Here is a 22,298-nt window from a genome sequence, read left to right on the forward strand (position 1 = left end):
AGCTCAGATGGTAAAGAATCTGCCTGCAGTGTGGGAGACCTGGGTTCAATCCCTGGGTTGGGACGATCCCCTGGAGAAGGGTGGCAACCCCCTCCAGTATTCTTGCCTGGAGAATTCCATGGACAGAGGAGTCTGGCAGGCTACAGTCCACAGGTTGCAAAGAGTTGGACATGACTGAGCAACTAACACTCACAGACAACTTATGAGGTGATTATAGAATGAAATATTATTTATCAGTTTCAAATAATGTTTATAAAGAATGCTTACAGGTCATGGAAAAAATGCTCAGGATATAACCGATAATAGTATAGATCTGTTGAAAACTATAAATAAAACCAGATATTAAATATGTAAAAATCTTAATAAAAAAGGACCAGAATGTTAACAGTGTTTGTATCAGAGTGGTAAGATCATAGATGAATTTTGTTTTAGTGATTCTTTTGACATTTAAAAAAGTAAAAGTATCTCTTTCTAAATTTTCTATATGAAATATGTCCTCTTTTTATTGTTGTTGTTGTTAAGTCACTCAGTCGTGTCTGACTCTTTGTGACCCTATGGACTGCAGCATGCCAGGCTTCCCTATCCTTCACCATCTCCCGGAGCTTGCTCAAACTCGTGTCCATTGAGTCAGTGATGCCATCCAACCATCTCATCCTCTGGCATCCCCTTCTCCTCCTGCCTTCAATCTTTTCCAGCATCAGGGTCTTTTCCAATGAATCAGCACTTCGCATCATGTGGCCAAATTATTGGAGCTTCAACTTCAGCATCAGTCCTTCCAATGAATATTCAGGATTAATTTCCTTTAGGATCGATTGGTTTGATCACTTATAGTTAGAATAAAAATCAATATACAAAACATTATTATTATTTTTTAAGACATATACATAAACTTCAAACTAAGTTAATCACATAAAGCTTAGATTTTTCAAGAAACCAGAAAAAAGTTACTGGAAGGTTTTTGAACAAGCTGTGGAGTACAAGATCCTGAGACCCAGGCTCCCAAAGAGGATAGTGGGGCTGGCCATGACAGGGGAAGGCCCCTAAACACAGAAGACTTTCTCAGAAGGTAAGGCCTGCAGAGGCGTGACTCCAAGCAGCCTCCTTTCATGCCTGTCACTTAACCTCTAATTTCCTTGAGGAACATACAGACCACGAGACACCAAGAGGCTTTTGTCACCTCACTGCCCCCTAAAGACACAGGATACTTTCGACTCCCCCTTTGCTTAGGGAACCTCCTCCAGATATTCAGTAGGTGGGGTGCTTGCAAGTGAGGTGTCTCTCTCAAAGTTCCTTGAAGTGAGTTGGGAAAAGTTGGGCATAAACTAAACAGTTTATGTTCCACGCTCCATGGGGCTGCCTACATCCAACACAAACGTTCAATTCCTCATATTTATAAGTTTCAATGCTGATAACAAGTATTTCCCAAATCTTCAATATAATCTTTTTAAAAAAATTATTTACTTATTATTTTTGGCCATGCTGTGTCTTCATTGCTGTGATTGGGCTTTCTCTAGTTGCAGTGAGCAGGGGCTACTCTTCAGTATGGTGTGAGTTTCAGTAGTTGCGGTGTGTGGGCTCAGAAGTTGTGGCACACAGGCTTAGTTTCTCCACGGCGTGTGAGATCTTCCTGGACCAGGGATCAAAACCATGTCCCCTGCCATGGCAGGCAGATTCTTAACCTCTGGACCAGGGGGGAAGTCCCTCAGTATAATTCTTATTGGTGTCTTTTGGACACAGTCTATCCCCATCTTATGAAAAGCTCTCCTCTTTTAGAATCGTCTCATCTGTCTACCCTTACATTTTAGATTTCAAGCACAGCACCCGTTTTTCACAGCCCTGACACCCCTCTACAGAGCATGATTTCCATGAGACCATCATAGAGTGACTGATACTCTTTCAGTGACAAGAAAAGGTTTGCCTTTAAAAGAAGAGGAAAAGTCAGAAGTCATCAAAACAATGTAATATCCTGTGTGAAATGTTTGAGGTTTGAGTCCCTTGATCATGTGCCCTGAGACAAGTAAGTTGGCGGTGGTGGCTGCGGATGACGAGTCGAGTCACTCAAGTGTGTCTTCGGTTCCCCTCACACTTGGGCTTCTCAGGGAGGAGGGGCTGGAGCCGTGGCCCACCGTCAGCACCATGATCCTCAGGCTGCTCCTGGCTCTCAACTTCTTCCCCTCAATTCAAGTAGCAGGTAAACAGTTTTGATTTCTTTCTTCCTCCAGCGTTTTCTTTTGAGGCTTTCGGTTCATTTTATTTCATTTATTTTTCAGGAAAAAATGTTTTAAAATCATGCACTCTCTATTTGGTATATTTCAAAAGGTGCAATACTTTTCTTCATTTATCAGTAAATGGTTCATTTTAAATTTCGAAGAACTCAGGACATTTGGGCATTTGAAGTGTAGTTTTTGCTATGAAATGGCAACCTGTTATTGAAGAAACTCATTGATTCTCAGACTAGAGCCAGCAAAATACTTAAATAAGCATTCTTTGGAATGAAATCAGATTTATTTAACTATTAGTTGGTAATGTCCCAAGAATTTTTAGCATTTGTATATACATATATATTTTTAAATGTAAGAAAATTGCTGTATATGCAGGTTGGTTCTGAAAGCCCTGGATTTAGACTACCTGGGTTCATATCACAGATCTATTTCTTGATAACTGAGCTTAGACTAGTATTTAAACTCTCTAAGCCTCAGTTTCCTTATCTGTAAAAAGGGAATGATAATAACTTCATCTCAAGGTCATTGTGAGGATAAAATGAAACAACCATGTGAAATGTTTAGCACAGTCAATGCTTGGCCGGCAAGATAAATGTTGGCTATAATTACCATGTCTTGTTGTTTAGTCACTAAGTCCTGTCCGACTGTTTTGCCATGTCTACCTGAACTGAAAGGGTGCCAGAATGAATTCTGGAGCTGTCACACAAGCTGGTGCCATACAGATGCTAATAAATTAGTTTCTTTAAACAACTGGTTGATATCTATTTCAAGTGGTTGAAATTCTTTAAGTTTTCAGTGATGATGGGGATGAAGATGAAAAGCTTGATGTGATCACAGTTAACCCCATTTCAGATAAAGATTTGGGGGAAGGAATGTTAATTTGGCTAAAGATCTATATGTAGGAGTTGTTGGAACCAGGGTCTGAACCACCTTTGTCTGACTCTAGGGCCTGTGCTCTTATGCTACTCCATCTAATAGGATGTGCTTTATAATGTATTAGCTCCAGATATGTCCAGGGTTAGATCATCTTTGGTAAATCACAGTTCCCAACAGAAAGAGTTTGTTGCTTACTTGGGTGGGCTGGAGTCAGGTGTTCATTCAACTTGTTCTCAGAGTTAGAAAATGGTCCTACTTGGCTCGAAAATTGGACAGATAGGGGTTAATCGGCATATTGAAGTAAGGGTAGTTATTTTTCCATATAAGATACAATGAAAGGCCAGCATCTTCCATTTTCTTTCTCACTTATGTTGGTAGTATGGGGATTGCATGATTTCTTGCTGTCCTTTAAATACCACGTTCCAAAGAGTGTAATTACCCAACCTGTGCAATACACCCATCCATTGCATTGTTGAGGTGCCAGTGAGCACCTTAAAAATTCTGTGTACTTATAAAAGGTGTTGATATAATAAAAGACATGAGCTAGTGATGAGATAGGTTAATACCCAGCACTATGAGCTAACAAACATACTTAAAAGAATCTTCAATGTCTGTTTTTTAAGGGATCTCTAAAATTTATTTTTAAAGACTATTTAAAATCTCATAATTTATTAGGCCGTAAAGAATGGGCAGAAAGGAGAGAGAAGCCTCACTCCAACAGAAAACTATTTAAAACCGGGAACTGTGCACAGCCACCATCATCAATTCATTCACTCCCTTTTGGAGACAAGTTTTGTAAGACTCAAGGCTTTATATGTTTCCTTTAGCACATTTACTAAAAGGGGGATAGCGAGAGAAGCAATGAAAAGATCACACACATGGAAACTGTCTTTGACTTGAGGTACATCTATGTTTCAAATGCCAGTTCATCCCCCATAATCACTTTTAAGATTTGGTGCTGAGTGGCCATCTAATGAAGTAGGAAAGGGGTAGAGAAGGCAATTTCTTTCTTTCTCTCTCTTTTTTTTTTTTTTTTTTGAGAAGGCACTTTCAAAATGCCTCTTTCAGTAAGAAAACTTATGAGAAAAAATAATTACAGGATATAAAATGTCTGGTCCCTTCTAATCAGTGGTGCAAAATCTTCCGTGTGCTTTTTGTTTCTCTCCTCTTTACCCTCCATGAAAAAGTTACAGTTAAGGAAATTCTCTGGTCAAAGTGGAGCCATCCTCTTGAGGACTGTGAAAGACTAATGCTATCTCTGTGTTGAGATGTGTGCCTGCGTCTATGTGTGAAGGACAGTTTTTTTGACCAATTTAACAGTTCTAACTCTTCGTCCCAAAGCATAGCTTTAAATATTTATCCTATGAAGGTCAAAGCTGAACCTGATTCTTCATGATTTTAATGACATTATAAAAGATCTTTAGAGTAAAATTAAAAAAGAGTGACTCAGGAAGCATAAGAAAACCTTAACTGACACAATTCCTTTACTAACATGACATGTCTTTTTTTACTGGATAATTATGCAGTTGAGATCCGAAACAGAGGATTTTGTTGACTTTGTAATATGAATCCAGCTTAGAACTGGAGGCCCTTGAAAGGGAAATAATTTGTGGTTGATGATAGAAGGAGGGTACCTATAATACATAGTATTGTTCATTGATGATTTTTCAGTCAATATTGGTTATTTTTTCCAGCAAGCTAATCATCCAACATGAAGGCAAAAATCAGGACAACACATTTTTTTTTTTCAACGAGAGCTTTTCTTTTCATTTCTTCCCAAACCTTAGCAAGGAAACTGTCCAAAATGGCCAATTTGAACACGATTGATTTCTCTGGTGCTGCTCTATTCCCCACAGCATTTCTTTTTCTGACTGAGGCACAGAAGGCAGGAAAATGATTGATATTTAATGAAAAACCATCAGCAAAGCAAGGTAATTAAAGGCTTTATTTTTAGTTCAGCAAATGACCCCTCTGAGGTAGCTGTACACAAAAGTCATTGACTTCTCTCAGGAAAGTGTTGCTCTGAGGCTGGGCTTGGGGAAGTTAGGTAGAAAGATGGACATGGAAAATGCAGGGTTGCTATGTCTACAGGACAACCAATACACAGTAGCCAGTTATTCTGTTAAAAATTGACTGGGTTTTTTGTCATTTCAAGTAAAATTAATGGACATTTCCAAAGTGCAATTAAGAATTTGCTTTAAATTGAGAGAGTAGCACTGAAATATACACATTGCTGCTAAGTTGCTTCAGTCGTGTCTGACTCTGTGCGACCCCAGAGACAGCAGCCCACCAGGCTCCCCCCTCCCTGGGATTCTCCAGGCAAGAACACTGGAGTGGGTTGCCATTTCTTTCTCCAATGCAGGAAAGTGAAAAGTGAAAGTGAAGTCGCTCAGTCGTGTCTGACTCTTAGCGACCGCATGGACTGCAGCCTAACAGGCTCCTCCGTCCATGGGATTTTCCAGGCAAGAGTACTGGATTGGGGTGCCATTGCCTTCTCCGGAAATATACACATTACCATGTATAAAATAGATAGCTAGTAGGAAGCTGCTGTATAACACAGGCAGCTCAGTCCGCTGTGACCACCTAGAGGAGTAGGATGTGAGGTGGGGTGAGAAGGAGGTTCTAGAGGAAGGGGACACATGTATACTTGTAGCTGATTCATGTTGGTGTACAGCAGAAACCAACGCACCATTGTAAAGCAATTAGCTTCCAATTAAATTTTTTTAAAAGTAAGAATTTGTTTTACTCTGTTCTTACACCCAAAGATACTCCTTTTATTTATTTATTTTTTAAAGGCAACCATCCAGAAAGAACTTTTACAGCAAAGATTGTAAAATTAATGCCAATATATCAATACCAGGAAATAGGATGAGTCATTTTCACAGGTAGATTAGAAAAAGAAATGAATCTGTAATGGTTATTCTGAAGCTCCCACATTCAAACCTTTACTATGGGGAGGGGGAGGACCTCACTGTCTCTCCTTTAAACATACACCATCCTCTTTTTTAATATCCTTATTCTATTCTCGTGTCAAAATGCCACATGGCTACCATTCAGCTTTTATCATGTATGGCTATCTTTCTCCAAGTATTTCCTGCTGGCAATGTGCTGACATTTACAAAATGAAAATTATTATGCCACCAACATCCCAGAAGAAAACGCCGTTTGTGGTTTATCATCTTTAAAACAATAGCTCTTTATTCACATGTATTGGCTTTGATAACAATACACAATTTTCACTGCAGACTTTCTTGTCTAAAAATCAGAGGGCAGGCCCTCTGAAAGCACAGTTATTTATCCTTTTTCCTTTACATCTTGGTTCAATTTTTGTTTGCCTTTTTCTAAAAGAAATTTCTTGTTTATGAAAGTTCACAGAGGCTGGGACTTCTCTTCTTAGTAGATGGTTAAGCTAAACTTGAGAAAAAAAATTAACAGCTAGGTGACTATGTGACAGACTGAAGGGGTCTCTGGTTTTCTAAGATGTGTTAAGGAATCTGTGTCTCTTTTGGTAATTTCTTTGACTCTTTTTTGGTCAATGACATGGTGTGGTCATAAAAAAAAAATGTACCCAGAGTTTTCGGTCTGAGAATCATTGTATTGGTCCCTGAAGCCGGAGGTAAGGTAACCCAGGCCCCACGGAAAGTAGGTACCTAATTGCTTGTTTGTTAAATTCTCATTTTGATGACTCTTAGCACTAGAAGAGAGGTGGGCTGGATATGTTCAAGGGCTACTCAGCCGCTTGTTACAGGATATGAGAAAGAGTTTAGACTTCTTGGACATTAGGATTTCAATACTAATTTCCTAGGCATCTTAATTAAGTCTATGTGTGACCATTCAGGTTATTTTAGCTTAAATTTTCATTGTCTAAAGAGAAGTGAGTGGTCGTGGTAAATTTCTTACTTAACTGAGCTGTGACTTTATCTCTGCATCACCATTACCGTCATCTTTTTCATGTGTCATCATCTTCATTATCTTGGGGACTCTGGTTGCCAAGGTAACCAGGTTTATAGTTCCTGATGGTGTCATAAGAGTCACCCACTCACAATTTACTCTGATCTCTAATCTAATCATGAGCCCCTTTCTGCATATCTGAGTCACCTTGTTGGGTCACAATCTACCATGTAATGTATTGATTATAAGAGTAACTGCTAGTCATTACCCACTCACTCAAACAGGAATATACATTACGGACATATCTTACATTTTTAACAGTGACTTAGATTCCCCTGCTAAGAGCTTAGGTGGGTGATTTTTTTTTTAACTTGAAAAGATAGACAGTTGTGCTTTTCATTGCTTAGGGATATTTGACGTGTGCATTACTTTGCCAACAAAGGTCTGTCTAGTCAAGGCTATGGTTTTTCCAGTAGTATGTATGGATGTGAGAGTTGGACTGTGAAGAAAGCTGAGCACCGAAGAATTGATGCTTTTAAACTGTGGTGTTGGAGAAGACTCTTGAGAGTCCCCTGGACTGTAAGAAGATTCAACCAGTCCATTCTAAAGGAGATCAGCCCTGGGTGTTCTTTGGAAGGACTGATGCTAAAGCTGAAACTCCAATACTTTGGCACCTCATGTGAAGAGTTGACTCATTGGAAAAGACTCTGATGCTGGGAGGGATTAGGGGCAGGAGCAAAAGGGGACGACAGAGGATGAGATGGCTGGATGGCATCACGGACTCAATGGACCTGAGTTTGAGTGAACTCCGGGAGTTGGTGTTGGACAGGGAGGCCTGGCGTGCTGCAATTCATGGGGTCGCAAAGAGTCGGACACGACTGAGCGACTGAACTGAACTGAGCTGAACTGAAATGTCAGAACATCACTGTGGCTGTATTTGCAGCTTCTGTGTAACCCCGATGACTTGCTTTGAAATTGAACAGGACTAATAATAAGGGTACATAATTTAGACCAGCTTCAGGAATGTTGAGTCCAGGAGGATTCCGTTTCTGATTCACAGACTCTATCCTATAGAAAGTGGGTCAGAATGGAATCTTAGGAGAAGAATGTTTCCTCCCACCACGAGGCTCTTGGGGAAACTAAAAAGGGTGTTAGTAAGTTACTCTTCTCTGAAGTGCCTGCTCCTTCTTATGCCTTGGGAAGACAGATCTTCATGTCATCATTCAACAGGTATTTATTAACATCTTCTATGGCTTCCCTGGTGACCCAGGGATAAAGAATTCGCCTGCCAGTGCAGGAGACATGGGTTTGATTCCTGGGTTGGATTGATGCCCTGGAAAAGGAAATGGCAAGCCACTACTGTATTCTTCCCTGGGAAACCCCAGGGACAGAGGAGCCTGGTAGGCTACCGTCACGCGGTAGCAAAAGGTTGGAAACAACTTAGGGACTAAACAATAACAACACATGTTTTAGGTTCTGTGACTGATACAAAACCCAGTTTGAGCTTCAGTGAAGTTACAAATGAGAATTGTGAAATCTTTCCAGAATTTTTTTTTCTCTTTCAATTTAGGAACACTGTGAATGATTTCCTATCTATACTAATTGATTTTAAGGAAAACAGTTATAAGCTGAAGCATCCATAGAATTGCTGAATTCAACCACAGACATTTTTTAAAGATGGGAGGAAACTTAGACATCTCTGAATTTATAGAAAAGGAAGTTGTGTTGATGGTTCCTAGAAGATGCTACTAGAAGATGACATTGCAATGTTTTCTGGCACTTTGGGATGCTTTTAGCTTGGACCCATTTTACTTACCTAATCTATCTATCTCCTTTCACACCCTAATATAAGATCCTTAACCCTTTCTTATATTGTGGCTTTCTTCACTGTCTCACACACCTGTACTCATGTTTATGACCTTTCTGATGCTGTTTCCATTTTGGATTCCCTCTTCCTTTCCATGGGTGTCTTAGGTGGAAAAGGCAACCCACTCCAGTATTCTTGCCTGGGAAATCCCATGGACAGAGGAGCCTGGTGGGCTATGGTCAGTGGGATTGCAGACAGTCAGAAGCGACTTAGCGACTGAGCATGCATGCCTCCTTTCCATGCATCCAAACCCTAATCGACTTTCACTTTAAGTCTTTAGTGTAAGATCCATCTCCCCAAGGAAGCATTCCCTTGGTATTCAGTCTTTCCTATGATCTTATAAGAGGAGTCCCAGTGGGAGTGTAACTCCATCTAACATATCTATTAAACTTCTCTTATATTTCAGCTTCTATTGGGATCTGAAGGAATATAAAAACAGGAAAAGAGATATAGACTTAATTAGCACACAAGAATTGCTTCTGTAATTAAGTAGTTCTCTGTGCTTTTAGAGACTTCAGCTCTAGTTGGAAAGACTATATATAACAGGATATAACAGCTGGAAACAGATAAATAAAACTTGGCAGTTTCCTACTTCATCATGCTATTTTGATGCTATAATGGATTTGCATATATTATTTTTGTAATCCATTATGTTCCCTACTCCTCTCACCTAAGAAGTTCTTCTCTGAGACCCTACATGGCAAACTGAGGGACTTCTTTCCTCATCAGGATTCCTAAAATTATTATTGTGTGCTGGTACATCTGTTTTTTTCCTCTAGACTGTGAGCTCCTTACAGACAGGATTGTATCGTATCCATCCTTATAACCTCGAAACTATGTGTAGTGCAGGATGTGTTGTGGATGTTGGGCAAATATTTGTTGAAGAAGGAAATGAATGAACTAAAAAGAGGAAGTGTAAAATAATTAGTAACGTTAATATAGAAGCTTTTATGGAAATCTGGGAGTTAAGCTGGACTTTAAAGCTAGATGAGATGTGAATGCATGATGTTATAATAATAATTGCTAGCTAATATTTATTTTACACTTATATACACTGTTTTATCTGGCATTCCCTGTATTAAATCATTTATTCTTTCCCTAAATCCTTTGAAGTAGTTACAGTGATTATCTTGTCCGTAAGATGGGAAAACTGAAGCATAGAGCGGATAGAACAACTTATCTGTGGTCACACAGTCAGTGAGTCAGTCCAGGTGCTCTTGCTCCAGGGTTCATGTTCTTACCAATGTTATGTTGCCTCAGGATGGAGAAGAAATACAAATGAAGAAATTATACCAGGATTATCATCCCATGTTCTTGGAATAGATGGCCAGTCTGAAGGTATAGAGGCTTGGAGTGATGGGTTTGAGTCAGGTCAAAAGGATTGAATGCTCATAATGGAAATTGAAACTTCATTTTCAAGACATTGGGAAGCAGCTGAAAGTTTGCAGAAGCAGGATGATCTAGAATGTGTGGAGACTAGTGACCAGGAGATCATGTCACTCTGTCACTTTGTCAGGAAGAGGGTCATAGGATTTGGGCAAAGGTGGAAATAGAAAGAAGTGACTATTCTGAGAGATGTTTTGAAAATAGATCTTTCAGGGCTTAGTCCCTGGCTTGTGAAAGGGAAGGAGGGAGAAAGAATGATGTCAAGATTTTGGCTTAAGAGGAATGCTGGTATCACCACCTGAAACCAAGATTTTGTTATTCAACTGAGTTTTGGAGGAAAACAGTGTTTAAGTTTAGATGTACTGAGTTTGAAGTAAAGACTTGAGATGTCAGAAAAATGTCCAGTACATAGCTGAAGATATGGGAACCAGGTAAGAAGAAAACATTTAGGAATCCTCAACTTTGGAATAAAAGTGAAGTGATGGAAATTGATGGCTAGTAGAAAGGAGAGGGAACAACTATAGAAAGGCAGAGAGTTGAATGAAGTTTGGAAAATAGGTCTAGTTAGGACTTAGCTGAAGAAGAGGCTGAGCTAGTGAAGGGGACACAGAGTGTGTTGGAGAGAGAAGAGGGGAACGAGGCTCATGGAATGTCACCAGAGCCAGAAGAAGAGTTTCAGAAAGAGGCAATGGCTAATAGCATTGATTGTGTAAGGGAAGGAAGAGTGCATGTGCACACACACACATGCACAAAGTCATTGTTGTTGCTTAGTTGCTAAGTCATGTCAGACTCTTTTGTGACCCCATGGACTGTAGCCTGCTAGGCTCCTCTGTCCGTGGGATTTCCCAGGCAAGAATACTGGAGTGGGTTGCCATGTTCTTCTCCAGGGGATCCTCCTGAGCCTGGGATTGAACCTATGTCTCCTGAATTGGCAGGTGGATTCTTTACCACTGAGCCACCAGGGAAGCCCTGGAAAGATTATTGATTTTGGCTGAAAGGAGACCATTTGGGGTTTTTCGAGTTTAGGCAAATTGGTGAAGGAAGATAACTCTTCAAAGGGTTGAGAAAAGATGGAGGGGGGATAAAAATGAGATAGTGCAAAGGAGAGGAAATTTCTAGATAAAGTGAAGACCATGAGGGACTTATATCACCTATAGAGTTTATCATAGTAATTTGTACATAGTCCCCATGTAATGTTTGCAAGCCAAGTGACTTAATTACATTTGACATGTGGAAGGAGCCACGTGTTGGTCTTGAGTGTGTGTGTGTATTGCATGGGTAGTAGGGAGAGAGGGCTATTAAGAAAGAAAAGAGGAAGAGAGAGAGAAACAAGAGAATGGAGGCAATTTTCTTTGAGGAGATGGGGATGGAGATTTGGAGAATGGGAGTATCAGAAAGAGGAGAAGAAAGAAGAATGGACTAAGAAGAATGGTCTAAGAAGAATGGGAGGAAGGGAAGAGATTTATAGAGGTAGAGATGTGTTAGGATGAAGCCAGGGTAGATGAGTGATTCCACACTGGCAAACCTGACATGGAAAACGTTTGTGAAATAGATATATGTGTGTGTGTGTGTATAAATATAATTTTTATATATATATATATATATATATATATATATATATATATATTTGATTTCTTTCAAGATAGGTCATTGTGTTAAACCTATCTCAACAATGGTGAACAATGGTGACTGGGACAGTACATACCTTAACTTTGAAGAGTTAGTTGGTTTGTACCATAAATTTGCTTGAGTCTTCAAAACTGTACATGTGGCTAGACTTGGCCTCAGCTCACAGCTTTGATAACAGTATCACAAGGTTCAGACCAAGCCTGCCCAGCATCATGGGCAGGGCTCCAGTTTCCAGTCAGGGATGTTAATCTTGGCCTCTGCATTTTGTTTGTTTGTTTGTTTTTTTCAGAGGAAGGACATGGTGGGTTGCCCTTGGCTTTAGGGAGAATGTGACTGTTATTCTTTTTCCAAACTCAAAAGCTAAAACCCATGATTTATCAAGAGAGGGGAATATGATGAAGCGTTTTAATTTGTTACACTATGACTTAACTTTTCTGGCCTTCATTTCTTCATCTGATATAAAACGGGATTGGGACGAGAAGACATCTCAGGTCTATTTCTGGGTTAAAAAATGCTTCTTAAATGGGATAAAACGTTTAGCTTTCATCAGCTCTAGCAAGGCAACCAGATCACCCCACCCATTTGTGGATGCTCTTATAATAGAGAAAACACAAGAACTGCAACCAGTCACCTTGGAAATTGGAGAGATTGTGAACCAGGGTCTTAGATGCTAATATGCTTAGAAATGACTGCAGGGTTTTGGGGAACAATATTGCCTTTGTTCTCCCCATCTTCCTATATAATGTTAAGGTTTAACACTAATTATTTTTCTAACTTCCAGGTGATGACTTACCTAGAAGATTCTGAATGAGTCAAGGTGACCTTAAGCAGACTTCTCAAAGGTGTAGACTTCCTGGGTGGCACAGTGGTAAAGAACCCGCCTGCCAGCGCAGGAGACACTAGAGATGTGGGCTTGATCCCTGGGTCGGGAAGACCCCCTGGAGTAGGAAATGGCAACCCACTCCAGTATTCTTGCCTGGAAAATTCCCATGGACAGAAGAGCCTGGTGAGCTCCGGTCCATGGGGTCACAAAGAGTTGGACACAACTGAGCACACACACCCAAAGATTTAGGGAGAAAGAAACAGGAAAAATATACTGTTGTCTTCTTTACAGAGTTGTTTTGAATGAGGACTCAGAATGACGGTGGCTCAGGAGGAAAACAAGTTTCCGAGATTTGGTTACCGGGTTAAAATATGTATTTAGAATACAATATATTAATACAGCCAGCATTGACACCTATGGGCATCTGTTAACTGAATTACTGCCATAATATTTATGTAGAAAGTTATAAAATCCTGGTTCCTACCACTTGAACTATAAGCAACCTTTTGGGGTAACAGAATTTGACTTTTAGACTGGTCTGGTGGCTTTTCCAGTTGTGCAGCTTCATGGACTGCAGCCCACCAGGCTCCTCTATCCATGGAATTTTCCAGACGAGAATACCGGAGTGGTAGCCATTTCCTACTCCAGGGAAGCTTCCTGACCCAGGAATTGAAACTGTGTCTCAAACACTGTATTGGCAGGTGGGTTCTTTACCACTGAGCCACTGGGAAGCTCCAGCTTTTGTTATAGGTAACTCTTTCATATAAATTAAGATGCTCTGTCATGTTCTCTTAGATGATCTTTCCAGCATTAGGAGCTGAGAGGATAATGCAAAGCCTTGATGGTGGGGCCTGAGTCCCACCATACTCAAGTTTTTTCTTTTTTAAGATTTTTTGGTGTTGACCATTTTTAAGCATCTTCATTGAACTTGTTACAGTATTGCTTTTGTTTCACGTTTTGGATTTTTGGCTGCGAGGCATGTGGGATCTTAGCATTCCGACCGGGGATTGAACCCACACCCCCTTGCATTGGAAGGTGAAGTCTTAACCACTGGACTGCCAGAAAAGTCCCACCACTCAAATTTCTGTTGCTTTGTATGTATATGGCTGGGTAGTGTCTCTGAATGGTAGGGATGGATTATGGTACAGGCAGTGTTTTCTTTAGCAGGTTTAATAACAACTATTGCCCTAATATAGATGACATTTCAATGTATGTGTCTATCTCTGATTTTCTTGAGGTCTAGTCCAACTAGTCAAACTCCTGGACTTTTCCTCTATGATGTCTTACCTACCCTTCAAACACAACATATGTAAAACCCAACAGCTTTTTTCCAAACAAATTTCCTCTCTTCATTTAGCTAATTTTGTCCCTGGTCTCCCCTCTAGTCCATGAGCTACACGTCATTTTGATTCCTGCTCACCATCACCAAGCATAACCCAACACCAACACCTCGCCCATCCTTTCTATCCCAGCTGCTGCCTCTGAGCCTCAGACCCTAGGAGCTCACAGGGATGCTGTTGGCTCAGATCTTACCTGTCTCTCCCTCAGCCCCACCCTCACTCCTAGCTAACGCGTTCCCTGCTATTGTGCTAACCTTGCCAAAGGAGAGCTTACTACCTTAGTATCAGCTCAGGTGTTTTCAGTGTCTCCCATTGCCTTTCTAGTAAAATCTATGTGCCTTTTTCTTGGCATCAAAAGCTCACCATGAGGCACCAGGCATCTTCACTTACTTTCCTTCTATGTAGATACAATGTTCAGCTGATCCCCAATAAACCCCTACACTAAAGGGCATTTCCTTCACCTTAGCCTGTCTAAATCTGCCCAGAAGTTCAGGGCCCAGTTAAAGCCCAGTCTTCACAAAAGCAGACTCATGTCTGGAAACAAGGGCTCTTCCCGCACAAGTGTCAGTAACCCTCTACAGGCCTCACACACCATACCTGGCTTTGGAGCATAGCTAATTGTGAGCCTGCCTTAGGATCTCTCCTAGAAGGAAGAGACTGCATCTTTTACATCTTCCCATCTCCCAGAAACCTAGTACAGTAGGCCTCATTACTTAATTGCTGAGTGAAAGCTTGACATTGTCAAGGTAGAAGTCGGAATACCAAAGAGTAATTTTCTGACACATCAAAATTTCTTTTCAGAAAGTATTCATTGATCGTATTGATAATTTTTCTCTCTCAAGAATTAGTGCCTTAGATCTAGGTGCTTGGATGGGACTTTTTGTCCCTCTCTGACCTCTGAGTTACTTTCTGACAATTGCCTGGAGCATAGCAAGTTTTTAAAAGGCCAAGGACTATTGTCCTCTACAGTACAGTGTCTGGCTGTGTGAAAACACAGATCAAGGCTAAAGGTGGTGCTTAGACTGGTGAGGGCCAATAGAAGCTTCTATTTCTGTTGCTATTATCATCTGTCATTGTAGGTACTTGTTTGAACTAAGGTCTCTTTAGGTTTTGTTTGAAAGTCACACTTGCTCTTGGTAAGACTTAATGTACATATATAACTTGACAGTGATGCTTACACAATCCTGGGCAGGGCTGGTGGCTTGACTTGACTGTTTTTCCCTACAGAAGTCATTGCTTCTGTCATGGTGGCCTCCTTTACATGACTCTCTTTTCCTTCTGATTCTGGGAACCTTGCCCTCCCCTTGTCCCTTTAGATCTGGGGGTGGTTATAACTCTGCTGCTTTTAGCTACGGTTTCTAGTATTGGGTTGGCCAAAAAGTTCATTTGGGTTTTTCTGTAAGCTGTGAACATTTTGGCCAAACTGATATATATCTTGTGCTTCCAAACCTTTGCCAACAGTCTTTTTCTATTATTATTGTAAATAACTCACCTCCTATTGCCCAGTTTTGAGTGTGCTGTTCTCTGAATGAGACAAAGCATACATACATGGACTATGCTTTCTCAAAGCCCTTTTGATGGGAGGGGCTTCCCATCAATATTTATTCCTTATGAAAATGAGGAGAGTTTCAAGATGACAGTCAATAGAAAACTAGATGAAATGACACCAAAGTTATTTTGAAAACATCGTGTGAATTACCCCTTTTTTAATTTCCCTGTTTTAATATGGATTTCAGAGAGTCTGGAGCCTTTCAAAGTTTGATAGCTTTGTTTTCCTCTTTGTTTTCACTGAAAAGGATGGTGAGAGACGCTGTAGCCTGAATGTTTTGTGTTCTTTCTCACATCTGTGTGACACCAAGCCACCAGCTAGAGTTACCAGAGCCTAAGATGGCTGGGTGTCCCTGACCTCCAAGGAAGCACAGTTTGTCTTCTAAGTTCCTGAGCAAACACTGGGCTGGACTGTGAGCCACCTGCCCCGTGTGGAGCCTGAAAAAGGAGTCAGTGGTCAGATGGCCACGTGTGGAAGGGTATCCCAGGTGTGAACAGGAAATGTGCTTAGAGGAAAGTTACGGTAACTTCGTCAGCTCTGTGTGCCAGGGGAACCAGCGTCACCTTCATAGTTTGTTCACAAACATCGCAGGGCAAGATGGTTGAGAAGAGAAGGATTTCATTTTTTTTTTTTTTGGTTCCCGCCTAACATGCTAAATTCTGTCCAGTTAGAATTTTTAAAAAGGAAACAAGGTGATTAAGATCTTTACAATCTGATTGTTAAATGGCAGAAGAAATTCTGATTGTGATGTTCAGAAGAAAAGTATTAGTTGCTCAGTCATGTCTGACTCTTTGTGACCCCATGGACTATAGCCCACCAGGCTCCTCTGTCCATGGGATTTTCCAGGCAAGAATATTGAAGTAGGTTGCCATTTCCTTCTCCAGCGGATCTTCCTGACAGAAATGGGCCCCAATGAAGTTCTTAAGAAGTTCTGAAGAAAAATGATGTTGGTAAAGAAACATGTATGCTGTATAGCACAGGGAGCTCAGCTCTGTGCTCTTTGAAAACCTATAGGGATGAGATTGCAGTGGGAAAGGGGGGAAGCTGGGAGATAGGGAGGCTCCAGAGGGAGGGGATATATGTATACATATAGCTGATGTGGTTTGTTGTGCAGCAGAAATTAACACAACATTGTGAAGCATTTATACACCAACAAAAAAAAAGTGAAAAGAATGCACTATTTACAAACGACCAAAAAAGAAAAAACCCAACATGTATTCTATCTTCTTTAGTGCTTCCTTAACTTCAGTTAAGGAATACAGCCTTCAGTCTTAAGTGCTGTCTGCAACCCACTCCAGTGTTCTTGCCTGGAGAATCCCAGGGACAGGGGAGCCTGGTGGGCTGCTGTCTATGGGATCGCACAGAGTCGGACACGACTGCAGCAGCCTTTATTCCCATTTTGGTTCACCAGCCTCTGCATGCCATTGGATTTCTCTATGGTGCTATGGTAAAGAAATGGGAAGATGGAATGTTGTAAATTAAACATGACAAATAAGTATAATTCACAAAGGCCTTGAACTTAGGATTTGCCCAGTGACGTATAGACTGAAAGTGACTTTGTGTATTGACCGATGTTTGTCTTCAAACTCTCTTGGACATTTGAGCAAGCTGAAATGGAATTGTTTCAATGGTATAATTATCGCTTGTGGATCTGAAATAACTGATAAGAGATATTTCAGTGACAATCCTGTCTGTAGGCCTTATCTGGGCTCTATCTATGACCTTTAGGAAGTCTCTGACATTGTAAGCAAGATCTTTTGTGTAGAGGCAAAGTGAGTTTGGTGACAGACTTTTTCTAAATATGACCATAAAATCAAGTCAATCTTGCTAAATGTACAAAATTGGTTTTCTATTCATTCATGATTTAATACATTACTCCTAGAATCCTGAATACGTAAATTATATCTTAGCTCTTCTAGAATTTGTGTGACCTTGTTTATAAAGCCATTTCCTTCCTTGGTTTTCAGTTGCCTCTTCTGAAAATAAGGGGTTGGCTGAGATCACCTCCAACTTTCCTTCCAGCTGAACACTTTTTGTAGGATGGTGCTCTGGGAAAATAGGGTAGAAAATGAAACTTATCTTGGTCCTGTCCTCTGCCCACTCCACCGACTCCTCTACTCAACAGTATTCTCCTCCCTAATTCTCACTTATGTGCCATCCAACTATCAAGTCCAACTTTGAGAAGGTCTAGAAACAATCACTGGAGAAGGCAATGGCACCCCACTCCAGTACTCTTGCCTGGCAAATCCTATGGATGGAGGAGCCTGGTAGGCTGCAGTCCATGGGGTCACAAAGGGTTGGACATGACTGTGTGACTTCACTTTCACTTTTCACTTTCATGCTTTGGAGAAGGAAATGGCAACCCACTCCAGTGTTCTTGCCTGGAGAATCCCAGGGACGGCGGAGCCTGGTGGGCTGCTGTCTATGGGGTTGCACAGACTGAAGTGACTTAGCAGCAGCAGCAGAAACAATCACTGAAATTATGTTGAAATTTTGATGCAAACTAGTGGAGGGAATAGAACATGGAAATTTACAAATCCATATGTAAAATAGATTGCCAGTGGGAATTTGCTGTATGACTCAGGGAACTCAACAGGGGCTCTGTTACAGGCTTAAGGGTGGGATGGGAGGGAGATGGGAAGGAGGTTTGGGAGGGAGGGAACATGGCTGCTATAGCTGACAAGAATCCTATAGCTGATTCTTGTTGATGTATGACAGAAAACCAGAAAATTCTGTAAAGCAATTATCCTTCAATTAAGAAAAAAAAGAACACTAGAAGTCATGAGGCATGAGCCAAGTCCTCAGGGTCACATACTTGTCCGGAAACCTTGGGGAAGAATTAGACCTTCTGGACCTGTTTCCTCATCTATGAAATGGGTGTAAAGATGACTGTCCTGTATTTCACAGGTTAATGTGGAGCTCATATGAGATAAAATAGGAGAAAGCACTTTGTAGTTGTATGAATATAGACCCTAGGTACTAATTTGTCAATATGTTTCTCACATTGCATTTTAGGCTTCACTTTATTTTGAAATCAAAGCATTAACTGAACAGTGGGGAGTGTCCTTTTAGGGTCAGGGTTCCTTCCCTGGTGTTTGGAACCACACCTTAGAGATGGTTATCCACTCCACCTGTTCAGAGCATTGTTTATTTTTATAGTAATTGGCCCATTTACAATAGGCCAAAAGGGAAAGTTTTGTTTTGTTTGTTTTTGGTAACCAAGCTCCCTTCCTCTCTTTCTCATGGAAGCACAAGCAACTTTCAATTTTCCAGAAGTCAGCTATATCACAAAATTCACAGATTATCTGTGGGAAATCTTTCAATTCTCACTGCCTTGCTCATAAGCAGCAGATAAGTACCTTCTCACCTCCCATCTTAACTCTTCATGTTGCCTGTTGTCAAGGAGGAGTTGTGAGGGAAAGAGGTTTGAGGTTACTGCTTCCTGTCTCCACACCTTTAGCTGGGTTAGCTGCTAGGAAAGGCTTTGAAAAGCAAAGCATTAAATTCATCATCAAAACAACTTGCCAATTCAATTAGAGACATGTCAGTCAAGCCAATCTTTTGAGATCAGAAGCCAATACAACTGATGGATTGACAATGTCTCTCTTTTAATCTAGTAGGTTTGACCTAGGTAGACCTTATCTAACTACTCACAAGATGGAAGACCAACTGTTTCCAGGGAAAAGGGTGGGTCTGCTAAGAAAAAATTAACCTGAGAAGGATGTTTTCCACTCCTAGCACTAACTGGAAAGCAAAGAGGAATCAAACAGAACTTAGTGTGGGGAAGCTAAATATTTCTCTGGTTTCTTCTTCTGAGTCTAGATAGGTCCTTGAATTTTATAATATGTCCTAAATTATTTGAAGTACTGTGGAATCCCTAAAACTCAGAGAATCAAAATGTGTATCAAATCCAAATGTCATTTGGGGTTCTGGTTTTTGGTTGCTTTGATGGATCCATGTTATTACTTTAGTATCACAGAGTAAGGCGTGTGCATTTTTTACACATGCTCCATTTTAAGAAAAAAGTAAGAGGAATCAGAATTATTGTGTCTACAGGAAGTCATAGTGATGACATATATTCAATATTACTTAGAACAACTGATTATCTTTTTCTAGCACCAAAAGTAATCTCCTTCCTTTAGTGTTTCTCTAAAGCAGATGTAGATTTTGAAGTCCTATGAACTGGTTTCTCACTTAGGCTTCTCTGAATGATGGACATGAATAAACCAAGGTGGGACCAAGTACTGTAAGACTATACATATTGAAAAACAAGAGGTTCTGTTGGCCAGAATGAATTCAACCTGAACCTTAAACTGGGAGGCTGTTGTCCACACTAGCACATATTAAATGAACTACTTCAAGCATAGCTGCTAATTTTAAAAAGATATGTGCTGATATGGAAGAGAGAGGAAAGTAAACCTTGACAGATAAATTGGATCGCTCTTTTCCCTCAAATGGCCATTTAACCATTTTTTGAGCTTTTTCTCAACAAAATATTGGTAGAAAGGGTCATGCAAGAAGGCACTTTTCCTTCCCTTGCTCAATTGCTGGATAAGCCATTAGCCAGGAGAATACTGACAGTAACAGCCAGCCTAAATACTAGGATCTTGGGTTGCTCTTCCTTAAGTAGTACTGGAGGAGAGTGGGCTCAGGAGAAATCTGATTGATCAGTAATAACACCGCTGAGGTCTGAATTGGAGGTTTCATGATGAACAGAAAGAAAATATATCTTTCAGTTCTCTCACTGTATTATGCTTTGTGAAGGAAAGCAGAGGATGACCACTGCTTCTCCCTTCTGAAAAAAGAGCAAATACTGACTAAGCTCCATGGAGTTGACTGTGGGCCTGGGAAGCTTTGAGGTAATTTGCTTTTTCTTTGCAACGATCCCCTAGGCTGGAAGAATGTCTTCCTCACAGCCCACATGTCCAAAGGTCCCCTCAGTTTCTGAGTTGTCTATTCTGGTCATGTAATGAATGAAGACATAGGCAAAAGGAAAACAGGGTTACTTACTGGTTGGTCTGTGTGGTCTGAGGACAGCATTTTTAACTCCCTCACTCACCACATCTAAACCCATGCTGAGTTCTGCCAATTTTAGCCTGTAAGTGTTTCTTGAGTTCATCCACTTCTTTGTAACCATAGTTCAGACCCTTATCATCTCTTGCCTGCTGCAGCTGCTGCTAAGTCGCTTCAGTCGTGTCCGACTCTGTGTGACTCCATAGACGGCAGCCCACCAGGCTCCCCCGTCCCTGGGATTCTCCAGGCAAGAACACTGGAGTGGGTTGCCATTTCCTTCTCCAATGCAGGAAAGTGATCCTAGACTACTGCAATTGCATCCTAACTGGTCTCCATATTTTCACTCTTGTTCTCTTAAATTTACCTTCCACATTTACGCTACAGGGATCTATATAAAATGAAAACTTGTATGTATGACTCTTCTGCTTAAACTCCTTCAGCAGGTCCTCATCATCTGCAGGAGAGAGCCCAAGCTTTGAACTGTGCTCACTTTGCCAACCTTGTCTTTAACAACTCAGGTGCAGCAAATGGGGGTGGGTGCAATTCCCAACACCTGCCTTCCTCTGTATTTTTCTCTTTGTCTTTATCTTTCCCACAGTCCCCTACCTCCTCCCTAAAACAAAGACTCAGCTAGGAAACTTTTACTTAATAAAAATGTGCTGAATCAACATATGCATAATCCTTAGAAGACTCAGGTCAGCAGTCACCTCGTCCAGAAATCTTTAGCTGGCTCCCTTGTTGCCCCCACTAATGCAGATCACTGTGCCACTGTTTTTAGAGTAGCTGTCTGTTCATAGCGAACGGACTTGTGGACACAGTAGGGGAAAGAGGGGGTGGGATGAATTGAAAGTAGTATTGACATATACACTCTACCATGTGTAAAATACAGCAGCTAGTGGGAAGCTGCTGTACAGGACAGGGAGCTCAGCTTTGTACTCTGTGACAACCTAGAGGAGTGGGATGGAAGGTGGAGTGAGAAGGAGGCGCTAGAGGAAGGAGATATATGTATACTTAGAGCTGATTCACATTGTTGTACGGCAGAAACCAACACAACATTGTAAAGCAACTATCCTCCAATTAAAAAAAAAAAAAAAGGAGCTGTCTGTTTATGTATCTTTTGTTCCCCACCAGATTCTGAGCTGTCCAAGGACAGAAGCTGAGCCCTGCTCCCCTTTGGGAAATTGGTTTCTCTCTCCCAGTGCATCTTGGAAGGGTGTCACACCTGGGTTATCAAGATGCACTAAGCAACTCCTGGAGTGTAGATGCTTGAGCTTCTCTTCCTGCTTCCCTCTCCATGTCACTGTGGGTGCTGGAGGAGGAAGCCAAACTGACCAATGACCCAGGATTTCTCTTTAGCCTTACTCAGTTTTCTTGCCCATGCGCCCACCTCTGCACCCTCCTTTTAAAAAAATCTCTGCAAAGAAATTATATTCTCATGTTTTTTTCTTACATCAGCTTTCAAAGGAATATCAGGAAGAATTTGAATGCTCATTAGAACAAAATTCAAGTAATTAGTCATGGAACCACACTTTCTGGGGTCCTCAATAGGCAGAAATACAGATACCTAACCTGAAAAGGAGTGGCAATGCTAGCATTTCTTGCTGGGGTTGATTCTTCCAGTCAGAACCAACCCAGTGATTCTTTCTAAATAAGCAAAGAAAAAGGCCATGGAAAATAAAACAAAAGATGAGTTGGATTTCCC

At 40.9% G+C, this 22,298-nt stretch overlaps 1 protein-coding gene across 2 annotated transcripts in view; it reads left to right on the plus strand.

Moving 5' to 3' along the window:
• The first annotated feature begins 455 nt into the window (after nt 1–455).
• Nucleotides 456–22,298, plus strand: part of CD28 (CD28 molecule) — a 38,627-nt gene continuing 16,784 nt past the window's right edge. The window contains exon 1 of one of the 2 annotated variants that reach the window (XM_019975530.2): nt 456–2,191. In XM_019975530.2, coding sequence (XP_019831089.1) covers nt 2,002–2,191 — 190 coding nt within the window. In that variant the 5' untranslated portion in view covers nt 456–2,001. Of the gene's footprint in view, nt 2,192–7,348; nt 8,220–22,298 lie in introns of those variants that run through there. The other variant, XM_070770432.1, reaches the window with a different exon arrangement.

The sequence above is a fragment of the Bos indicus genome, chromosome 2 (genome assembly GCF_029378745.1).
Source record: "Bos indicus isolate NIAB-ARS_2022 breed Sahiwal x Tharparkar chromosome 2, NIAB-ARS_B.indTharparkar_mat_pri_1.0, whole genome shotgun sequence".
Classification (NCBI taxonomy): domain Eukaryota; kingdom Metazoa; phylum Chordata; class Mammalia; order Artiodactyla; family Bovidae; genus Bos; species Bos indicus.